The sequence below is a fragment of the Melanostigma gelatinosum genome, assembly GCF_949748355.1.
Source record: "Melanostigma gelatinosum genome assembly, chromosome: 4".
Taxonomy (NCBI): Eukaryota; Metazoa; Chordata; class Actinopteri; order Perciformes; family Zoarcidae; genus Melanostigma; species Melanostigma gelatinosum.
Genome location: NC_136637.1, coordinates 6,245,960 through 6,256,937, shown reverse-complemented (window position 1 = coordinate 6,256,937; position 10,978 = coordinate 6,245,960). Strand labels below are relative to the sequence as shown.

The 10,978-nt window shown below is 45.6% G+C and overlaps 2 protein-coding genes across 2 annotated transcripts in view; both read left to right on the top strand.

Moving 5' to 3' along the window:
- Positions 1 to 546: 546 nt before the first annotated feature.
- Positions 547 to 4,771, top strand: klhl30 (kelch-like family member 30). The gene is made up of 8 exons (XM_079266698.1): positions 547 to 692; positions 1,034 to 1,871; positions 1,958 to 2,141; positions 2,645 to 2,731; positions 2,855 to 3,010; positions 3,152 to 3,340; positions 3,872 to 4,017; positions 4,158 to 4,771. The coding sequence occupies exons 2-8, from the start codon at positions 1,098 to 1,100 to the stop codon at positions 4,404 to 4,406; spliced, it is 1,785 nt and encodes a 594-aa protein (XP_079122824.1). The 5' UTR covers positions 547 to 692; positions 1,034 to 1,097; the 3' UTR covers positions 4,407 to 4,771.
- Positions 4,772 to 5,255: 484 nt separating this feature from the next.
- The window catches only part of crocc2 (ciliary rootlet coiled-coil, rootletin family member 2), a gene marked incomplete at its 5' end in the record, with an annotated part of 32,121 nt that continues 26,398 nt past the window's right edge, over positions 5,256 to 10,978 (top strand). The window contains 3 exons of the mRNA XM_079266603.1: positions 5,256 to 5,276; positions 6,693 to 6,846; positions 6,988 to 7,103. Of these exons, the coding sequence (XP_079122729.1) occupies positions 5,256 to 5,276; positions 6,693 to 6,846; positions 6,988 to 7,103 (291 nt within the window). The remainder of the gene's footprint in view (positions 5,277 to 6,692; positions 6,847 to 6,987; positions 7,104 to 10,978) is intronic.

Genomic DNA, 10,978 nt, shown 5'->3' with positions numbered 1-10,978 from the left:
ATGATTTTTCTGTTTATAAATCGTATTAAAAAGATACTTAATAGATATTTTGGTACTGCTGTTGAAACTCGGGTATAAATAAATTGGCAACAAATTTCAACCTATACCCAGCCCGATTACAAAAGCCAGAGTGCCGAGTACTTGTGTGTGTTCCTGAGAGTAAACATCTTCCCAACACAAGCTAGAGCTATTGATTTGTCAGGAAGAGGCCCAGTGCTGGAGTTCTGGAGACTTGTTCGGCTGGACCCTGATTATTCATTATAAAGGAACTAAAAGGAAAACTGATTTCACTGACATTACCTTCTTAAGGCACTTTTAATCAAACCACACATATCGTAACACCTATATAAACATACAGCACTTTGTTCAGCATCGTTTTTAATCAACTGTTGTGACATACACACAAACCGGTCAGTTCTATGTCATTTATCTCCTTTGCCAGCCTCCATGCCTGTTGAGAATAATGTGTGCCTGTAACAGCAGCTGTGGGTCCCATGCTTGTTTGGAATCTGACTTCAGCGTCGCTGTCGGTCCTAAAAATAACTGAAAGCCAGGCAGCGCGTCCCAGTGACATGGCAAAAGCTTTTCGCCATGCTACTCTTTCCATGTTGATCTCACCAGCCGCTCAGCCACAAACAGCTTTTTCACTGGAAACAAGGATGCGCCTTCATTTCCGTTTCCCTAGTTCTGCGGTGAGTTTGTTGTTGGTTCAATCGTTTCATTTGTACAGAGTTTGATGTCAAGAAATGTAATGTATTGTTGGCGTCGGAGAGGATTAGTGTCATGCTATTGTGGTGAATCTTACTAATAGTGAGCCAAAAGTACACAGTGATGCCAAATTTAAAAAGTTTTAAATTTTGCTCAAATCAGAAAGGTCAAAGAAGAGAAACTGTTTTCTAACTAAGTTCCAAACTTGAAGCTCGCTCACTGAGTGTCTTTTTATTTGCACCGTTTGTACAAAGCAACAACAAACCAACCAACATATTCTATCATTCATTTTTCTGCATATTCATGTGTTTTCCTACACTTCCAGGTAAGCTCTAAACTCGACCTGCCCATCCCCCGCTGAGAGACTGTTTGACATTTTGAAGTTGACCATGGTGCGCAACGTGGACGACCTGGACTTCTGCCTGCCCTCCCATCCTCAGAGCATTCTGGAGGGCTTGCGCTCCCTCTGCTCTCACCCCAAACTGGTGGACGTGACGCTGAGCGCGGGCGGCCACGACTTCCCCTGTCACCGCAGCGTGCTGGCCCTCTGCAGCGCGTACTTCCACAGCATGTTCTCAGGGGACTTTGTGGAGAGCATCGGGGCGCGCGTGGAGCTCAGCGACGTTGATCCCGACATTCTCAGCTGCCTGCTGGACTTCGCGTACACGGGCAAGCTGACCATCAACCAGAGCAACGTGGAGGGGCTGATCTGCACGTCCAGCCAGCTGCAGTTCCAGACGGTGAGGACCGTGTGCAGCCGATACCTCCAGCACCAGATCGATGCCACCAACTGCCTGGGGATCCTGGAGTTCGGGGCCATCCATGGCTGCCCTGAGGTGATGGCCAAAGCGGGGGCCTTCCTCTTGGAGAACTTTGAGGCTGTGCAGCAAGGTGAGGAGTTTCTGCTGTTGGGAAAGGAGAGGCTGGTTGCGTGCCTGTCCGACGAAGGGCTACAAATCCGGACAGAGTGCACCCGCGTGGAGGCCATCCTGAAATGGGTCGGGCACCACAGTGAGTCTCGGCTCGCCCACCTCCCTGAGCTCCTCACCTTGTCCCGTCTCCCTCTGCTCAGCCTGGACTACCTGGCTGACACCCTGCTGAAGGACAGTCTGGTGCAGGCCTCTCCCAGCTGCAGAGAGGCGGTGGAAAAACTTCACAGAGAGGTTAGTGACTTCACACCTCCTTCTTTTCTCTCTTATCTTCATTTGCACAATCTTGAGTGGATTTCCAACAACTTTTGCTTTTCTAGAAGATGGATTTTGCCCCGGAAAACACGGACAGACTCGACTCCGTGAGTCCGCAACCAAACCTGCAAGAGGTGCTGTTGGTAATGGGAGGTCGCTCACTGGACGACTCGGACGAATCAGACGATGAAGAGGACAGAGACCCAAGACTGCTGCCCAGGAACTGTGCCTTCTACAACACAAACACAAGTACTAACATTTTTATTTTTTGCACGCTTCAAAATGTCAACTTTGTTTAAGTTCAGAATCCATTTCACAACAGAAACTTGTTGTGAAACGTCTGTCAGAGTCCTTGAAACAGTTTGGCAGTCGGTCGGTACATGCAGTGCTGACAGGAACACAGCTCTGCAGGAATGCGGTCTGGAGGTGACAAAATTGGATCATCTTCTCAGCTCCTCGAATGGCCGTTTTATCGTGCGGAGCTGGAAGGAGACATCCACTTCAGTGTTTTTCACACTGGATGTTTACAAAAAGAGGCTTGACATCTCCAGCAACAATGCTGTGAGGGCTGTGCCAGAAAGGAAACATTTTTTTCCCGGCTTCTTCCTTTCTTGACCTAACTTTGACTTACTTTGAGGACATTTCTCCAAATTTCATTTGCGTGCTATTTTTGTGAAAACATTTATCTAATTTCCCTCACTGTCAGAATGACGCTTGACCATGAACTCCCGTTTCTTTCTTTTTCTCTGCAGAACAGTGGCATGAGCTCCCTAATTTCCCCAACCCCAACAAGTGGGGCTACGCCCTGGTGTCCCTGAACAATGATGTGTACGTCACAGGTGCGTGAGGGGCAGAAGGCACAGAAATAATGATCAACGGTTTTGAGCAGAACTCTCTTCTCTTGCGAGGAATGTAAAACAAACGTCCGACTTTTGACAGAGTTCTCTTGTGTGTCTGACCAGGGGGCTCGCGAGGCTCGAACACCAACACCTGGTCCACCACAGAGACCTGGAAGTACATCACAAGAGAGGGGAGGTGGGTTACCGTGGCCCCCATGCTCTGGCCTCGCACTAACCACACGTCGGCAACGCTCAACGGCGAGATTTACGTCATTGGAGGTAAGAAAATAAATACGCTCGTTCGTGCGGTGCCTGAGAATTTTTCTTGCAAATCCCTCTTTGTGCGTCTGTATTTGCTGACATCTATGCGAGCAGGATTCACCCTCATCCCTCATCCTACTCAACATTTCCCTCCTTCAGGTACAACGTCGAATCGCGTTGAAGTTGAGCACTACGACCCTTACAACAACACCTGGACCTTGACGTGCCCTGCCTTGAAATATGTGACTAACTTCACCGCCACGGCCTGTCATGGGAAGCTCTATGTGATTGGCTCGTGCGCTGTGAAGTACAATGCTTTGGCCATGCAGTGTTACAACCCTGTTATAGGTAAGGAGGAGCGAAGCAAACCTCCGAGGGGGGGGGGGGATCTTTATTGGCAAGAGATTTGCAGCAAACATTTTCATTTTTTGGGGGGCAAAACACATTTGCAATATTTCCTTCATTTATGCAGTCCTGTTGGTGCAGCTCAATTTCTAATAGCTTCTCATCGACTGTTTACTTGCTGTTTATAGTATTTCAACCAAATATTTATTGCTTCATTGTACAATTCCTTAAGTTAATCTACATAGATAAAGCACCATACAACTACATATTTTAGTATTTGTTTCAACATTAGGCTCTCTTTCCCCATGTGGTGTTGACTGTTTATCATTATTGATTAACCCTTGATGAAACAGCAGTTTTGTTTTTCCCACAGATTGGCAGTTAAAGGATTTAATAGTGTCCACTTATTGTCATTTAGTGTTGACTCATTAGAAATGAATCTGTTGAACAAGTTTACAGAACCAAAACCTAATGCTTTGTCTTCTTTATTCCTCTGAATGATGTGTGTTGCCATGTTTATTTCTTTTTTTACAGATAGCTGGATAAGCATATGTTCGCCCTTCATCCCTAAGTATCTGTCTTCTCCTCGTTCTGTCTGTGTGGATGGCACTATATATCTGGTTGCTGACAACACTAAGAAAGTCTTCTCTTATGATCCAGAGGCGAACATGTGGCAGAAGGTGGGCTTAGATATCACTGCTGGCTTTTTGTCATAATACAGTAATACGATCCCTTGTATCAATGCTTATTTAGCAGGACAAAGGCAAACATAATCGTTTTATTTTTTATTCTCTCTTGTTGACTCTCCCTCTCTCTTCAGGTCCAGCTTCTCCACATGCTCCATGAGAATGGCGGCCTGGTAACACTGGATGGGAAGCTGTTTGTCACCGGAGGCCATTGGAAAGGCATGGAGGGGGACTACGGGGTGGAAGTGGAGGTTTACAACCGAGCGGCCGACACCTGGGAGGTGGAGTCCTTCCTGCCCAGACTTTGGTTCTACAGTGGAGTCTGCACCATCTTCCTAGATCCATCCCAGTGGCCCGAGCTTTCCCCCATAGATTCACCGTAAGGGCCTCCTGTCCTGGTGGGACTAAACTCAGGGTCTAGGAGTACGCAGAGACATGTTCCTATCACAACTATGTTACAATGCAAGTGGCAGGTTTATCCCAGGATGCCATTGTGACCTAGAATAGTGCGTTACATGATCCTCAGGTCTTCTTGGTTGTTATTAGAGCCTTGCTTGGCTGCTCAGTTGGTGGTTATTTATACTTTGTGTCTTGTGTTTTTGTTTGTTCCTTTTTGTGTGTTATTGAATGGTGCTTGTGAATCATTAAATATGTGCAGAGTATTATTTTTATTATTGGTTGTATATCACGGGTTTGTACCTGGAAATGCTCGAGAAGTGAATAAAATGTGCTCCTGAAAGCCGGTCAACCAGATGTAAATCCTCTTTGGGAAGATACTGTTCACTTTGCCTCTGAAGAGACTAGAAACCCATCGGAATCCGAGAGTCTGTCCTGCCATGGAAACACCGACCCAGCATTCTATTTCTATGGCAACGGTCCGGAAGCGAGCGGTCACCCTGGCAACCTTTGAATGGCGCTACTTGCCTTCAGTCGCTCCTAAAGTTTCTTCTGTCAGTGATTTATTTTCAACTCTAGTCTTTTCTTTATGCAGGTACCAGTTCAGTCCTTAATGACATGCTAGGTCTGTGCTTTGTAGGAGTCCACTGCTGACTCCTCTCTCTCTCTAGCCTAAATTGTAGAAAGTAACGTCACTGCAAGGTTTCTATGTCGTCGAATGAAACCATTAAAAGTTTAACGTCGCTTGCTCAACATTTTAGTGCTAAAGCTGCGGCACTTTTGCCATGAGTTGTCAACGGGAGCAAGGTGCCCACTCTGTGATTCAGGTCGGTAACATGGATGCTGCTGTCCACTGTGTTAGTTAACGTCTTTCTTGTTTTGACCTTCTTATATACAGTCTGCGGTTTTAACAGACTTTTTCAACGAAAGACACGTCAACTTAAGAAAAGCAAAGGTGTAACGCGAGCTAATTAACAAGCTAAATAATGCTATTAAATGTGGCTGAATTCAATTTATGCTAGCTACTTCCGGTTCAGTGTGTAGCTATCGTGTATGCTGGCTCACTCACACTTTCATTGTTTACTGGGGCACTTAACGTTATAGAACAGAGACACGACCGGTATTTTGTATTTTATGTTGCAATGCCTAACGTTACTGTGAAGTCAAAATGTCTGCTGTGAAATAGGCCTATTAAAACGGTGTAATAACTCAGAGCTTTTAGTGGCAATAAATTAACGTTAAGTGCCGAAATGGTCCAAAAAAAGTCAAAGTTTGGCATTTAAAAAGTTACGTGAGTAAGAGTGCACACATTAGCAACTAAAGTACCTAAAGTATTCATGCAAGATGAACATCTCAGAATAACATGTTTTATAATTGTATTGCCATCATTGATGAAATAGACAGTGCAAGCCTCACTTTAATGCTGCAGCCGGTAAAGATGGAACTCATTTGAACTAGTTTATATACAGATGAGTCGTTTAATCCACAATACATCATACTGTTTTTGTTGAATATATTTTGTATTAAGAATATGAATTTGCAAAGTAACCTTCAGAATAAATGTAGTGGTGTAGAAGAATAAAGTAGCAGAAAATAGGCAAGTAAAGTACAAGAAGCTATCTCAAATTTAGCTTCAGTGCAGCTTTCGAGAAAATGCTCTCTGATACTCTAACGTTACAACTGTTGAAAGGGAAACTTGTAAACACTTTACTACACTACTACAGTGGTAGTGATGGCGCTACAGTGTTCAGTAAAACATTACCTAAATTGATTTTCAGTACATGTTTCCCAGAGGTGGAAAGTAACTATAAGTACATTTATTAGCACGAGTGCTACTGTAGTACTGTGATTAAGTACAATTTGTTGGTACTACCTACTGCTATTTTACACTTATACATGAGTACTTTTCAGGTGTCAATGTTGTGCTTTTTTCACTACATTTATCTCTGTTATAGTTACTTTACGAATCAATAATCTTCATAAAACATTTGATACAATATTATGCATTATGATAAAGATGCCCTAACTATATAAAGTAGTTAAAATGATCTACAGCTCAACCAACTACATGTTCCTTCCATGGTAATTAATTAGAATTTATTATAATGATACCGAGACTTGAGTCAGTAAATGTTTTTGCTTATTCTTTTTTTATCTTTAGTTAAGTAAAATGGAAATGTGCTATTCCTCCACGGTTTCCCCATCGTCTTGTCTCGAGTTGAGCCTTCTCTGCTCAGTTAGGTGATGTGTTGAGGTTCCTGCTGTGATTGTAGAAGTTGGAGGAGTCCCTGCTTCACTCTGACGGCAGCTCAGGAGAGAGGACTCTGTCACTTCGAGGTGATGGACACGAGTCCGGTGTCAGTCCCACGCTTGTCTCCACCCGCGTCCGCCAGATCATCACTCGCAACCTGGCAGAGGAGCCAGCTGGTAGGGAAGACTAAACAGAGCTTCAATTCAAATTGAACACACGCAGCACAAACAATACATCTACCTGGCTAGATATCAGTGATCATTAGGCCCTATGAGGTAGGATTGACACCATATGCATGATCTGCTTCCTTACTCCAGATGGGAGTTCTGAGGTCAGTGAGCTGGAGGGGAGCAGGGCCCCGAGGGAGCAGCTTTCTCCGAGCCAGATGGATCGTGACCAGCCGCCAGTCAAACAGGCCGGTCTCACAGACAGGGTAGGAGTGACACAGGGCACCCACATAGGTCAAGCTGTGGAGCATTATTTACATTTTTAGCATTGGATGTACCCGTGCTATTCTAGCAGAATGTGTGTTCTGTAATGGAAAGAGAAACAAATGTAAGATGTCATAAACAAATCATAAAAACAGACCAAATTGGATGCACAGGTGATGCCATCCAGGTAACAGTTCATCTGATACATATTATCATCTACTTATTCGTGATTTGAACAGCAATAGACCGACATGTAGTCTTCTCATGAGCATTGCAATTATGTCAATGTCAGCATGTTTAACCACGGTGATGACACCCACCTCATCAAATCCTATCAGCCCAAACACGCATTTCCCAAACTAGCTGTGTCTCCTAGCTGAGGCTGCATCAGCAGACATTGTTCTCCAATGCGACTCTTACGGGACCTGAAGTAAGTAATACTGCAGATGGTTCATTTGTGCAGTTTTGTTTGGAGATGAGATCAAGAACGTCCAACCACACGAGAGCATTGAGTGCAACGAGCGACATGCCTTTTGAAATGGAATATGGTTACAGTAAACATCAGTGTACCAGCGCTCTCTCCAGCAGGGAAAGCCTTTTGGGGCTGAACAAACAAACAGTGGGTGAGGTTGAAACAGCTTTGCATGTCATGTAGTGAAAACTGAAGGGGGGGAACGTTCAGAATACACAGCTACAGACTCACCATGGAATTAATGTAACTTGGCACGAACATATACTTTATGTCATGCATTTTCTTTAATAAGCTGCTGTAGAATTACAGTTTACATATGACAGTAAGTACTGTGTAAGCGTCCATTGTGTGTGTGTGGGAGTGGAAGCGTGTGTGTTTGTAAGTGTAAATAAGAGAGGGGAGGGTGGTTCATGAAGGGCTTCCTTGTGGTCTGTTCAGGTAGACTCAGACCCCCTGTGCTCGCGAGGACCGGCGTCTCCCTTCATAGCCCCCCATGGTAGCCCCTCCATGTCGCGGCTGCTGTTTTGGGGGGGAAATTGGGAAGGTCACTGGCCTCCTCCCCTGAGACCGGCGAAGAAAAAGCTCATTTTTCCTGGTGCACAAAGCAGCCATTCGTGATAACACTGCCCTCATTCTGTCGCTTAAATCAAATGAACTCCCACTGCTTGCCTCATTCTTGTAACTTATTTTAAAACCAAGGCTATAAATAAAACTTAATTAACTCCGCAGTTGTATATAGCGTATTTATTTTGTTGATATTTTTAGACGTGTGAAAAGGCACTAAACAGAAAAAATACAAGCAAGCGATGTTGATATCTGAGTAGCAATTTGAAGAGTGGAGGAGGACTCATGTCTTTTCTCTCAGATAGCAGAAAGTATAACTGTTAACGCAGCCAAATGTTTTTTTCCGGTAGCTTCTCAGAAGTCAAGAGGTTCATCACGAGACTCCTGTTGTGACTCGTCTCTTCTTGCTGTTTTTTTCCCCTGCAGAGCAGCATAATTGTTTGGCAGCTTTCCTGTGATGTGACGTTAATGCAGTGTGCTAATCAACGCCCCACAGCCAAATCGTATCACCTAATATCCCATCGTATATATCATACGGTATGAGCCGCTTAATTTGTCAGCATGTTTTAATGCCCATATCATTTAATATCTCCAGCGCATTCTCAGTCTACCCCCGGGGCTTCTTACCGGCTGGCCGTTCCTGGGAAAACGTCTGATTGGAGGTGCCAAGGAGGCCTCCTAATCAGATGCCCGAACCACCTCATCGATGCAAAGGAGCAGCGGCTCTACTCCGAGCTCCCTCCGGACGTCTGAGCTCCTCACCCTATCGTTAAGGCTGAGCCCGGCCACCCTACGGCGGAAACACTCTCAGTCGAAAGCTTTGCCTCCCGTTTCAGCTCCCTCTTCACCACAACATTTTGGTGCAACGCCCGCATCACTGCTGACGCCGCACCAAACCGCTTGTCCACCAGATGCTCCAGAAAGCTCCATTTTACCCTCACTCGTGAAGAATTGCTGCTGTCTCTTGAGCAGTTTTTGGTTGCATTTGTTGCTGAAAGGCAGTCATCGTGGTGGGGACCCGGTATCAGCCTGCTCATACAGTAACAGCCATCCTACGGTCACCAGGTCAGTTCCAAGGGTCAAACAACCAGCCCTTCAAACTACTTCCAGGCCAACTTGCTCTATACCTTTTTCGATCAGGTTGATGCAATGTGACCAGGTAGTTCTCATTAGTTTCCAGTCATTGTTCTAAGCTAAGCTAATGGGCTGCCGGTAGTAGCGTAATGGCAAGAGAGCAAAAAAAGCACTACATATGATGCCCGACTACCAAAAGTTTCTTGCTGAAATCCATTTGATGCTCCCAGTGTCAGAATGTCAGCTGAAGCAGGCCCACCACCGATGGAGGCCTGACAGTTGAGGGATGGAGATACAAAGTTATCCCAAATCCCCATTTCTCCCGGCTTTCCTCTGACAGAAGACCATTAACTGGTGAAGTCACACCTGGACTCTGAAAGCCGTCCTTTGTGTCTCTGTTTAATCACTCAGCGTGATCTCTGATGACCCCAGAAAATTGCACTTGAACCAGGACAAACCTTGACCCAGTCCGTGAGTCGGACGGCCTCGGGAGGATGGAGAACATGTTGGGGTGGATTGTGAACCCTCTGTGTTGCTTTTGGAGCCCCGCCAGTGTGCATTTTCTCAGACATAGACCTTCTATACCATAATGCCTGAACACTTAGCAAGCGGTTGCACAATACTGCAGTGTGGCAGTCAGTTGGATAAAGATACACTCTCGCTGAATGATTTCTGACACCAACTGCCATTTGCCAGTGCCCTCTGTAATCTTGAATCCCCTGGGTGTCTGTATAAGAACCCTGTCAAACAGAGTTGGAGCAGATAAAGTCTGTTCTTAGGGATTGTGTTACTGTCCCCTTTTACCCTGCTACCCTCCCCCCCCCCCCCTCTCTGTCCCAGTTTGTTTTTCTTGCTGGCACAAACCCACTCATTTAGGCTGCAGTTTGAATGGACTGCTGCCGAAAAGTCTGACTCTCTCAACGATCATGAAATTGTAAAAATGAATTGCCTTCCCCGGAGGAAATATTCTTGAAAGCCCATCCCCCAGCATTGCATCTTTGATGAAAGTATTCCATCAAACCATGTCAACGTTTGACGTTAAGGCTACTCGTGTTACCTGACTTTGAAGTCAAAAATGAAGCGCACTTTTCAGTTCTTTTTCACGTGTCAAGAGTGCTAATCAGGCTGACTTTAATATGTGTGTGTAGGTTTTGTTCAGCATTGTCCTTGCCGGGGGGGCATTGTGTTAAGTGCTGCAAGACCAGCCGCATGCTTGTGAGTACACGGCGTGTATTATTAGTTTGGCCGTATTTACACAGATCACTTGTATATCCCCCCCCCATATGCCATCACAGCAGCTGTCCCCATAACCATGAGGTTCACTCCATGGTAACATACTCACAGCAGCCCCCCCTCCTCGCCTCCCTTCTCCCTGTTTGTTATCCCACATTGTGTAATTGCCATCAGCGATGATACATAAACAGCTTTCACAATCAGCTGGGGCTCCTTCACAGAGTCAGCACTCCGGGGGTAATGTGAGGGGAAGGGGGAAGGGGCATGTTGTTGAAGTGGGATAGTACGTTTTTTTGGGCAGCTTGGGGGCGATGGACATCCGCTCCAGCTGTGTTTAGGAATCTGACAGATAGTGCACTCCATTAATTCCCTTTATTAAGCCTCTGAGCCCAGGCCAAGCCAGGGAAAACGATTGCAGCTGTAACCCTTCACATGCTGGCTGGACTGTGCACTTGGGGCCGGATTTCGCTTCGCAAGATAGGGCTGAGGATGTGGACTAGTTGCTGGACGAGCCTGGAGATGTGTCTTTGTGTA

Excerpts from the sequence above, each read along its gene's own strand:
- klhl30 (XM_079266698.1), top strand. The coding sequence starts at position 1,098 with ATGGTGCGCAACGTGGACGACCTGGACTTCTGCCTGCCCTCCCATCCT. Across the intron at positions 3,011-3,151 it reads CGAGATTTACGTCATTGGAG|GTACAACGTCGAATCGCGTT; the intron begins GTAAGAAAATAA and ends TCCCTCCTTCAG. Across the intron at positions 4,018-4,157 it reads AGGCGAACATGTGGCAGAAG|GTCCAGCTTCTCCACATGCT; the intron begins GTGGGCTTAGAT and ends CTCTCTCTTCAG.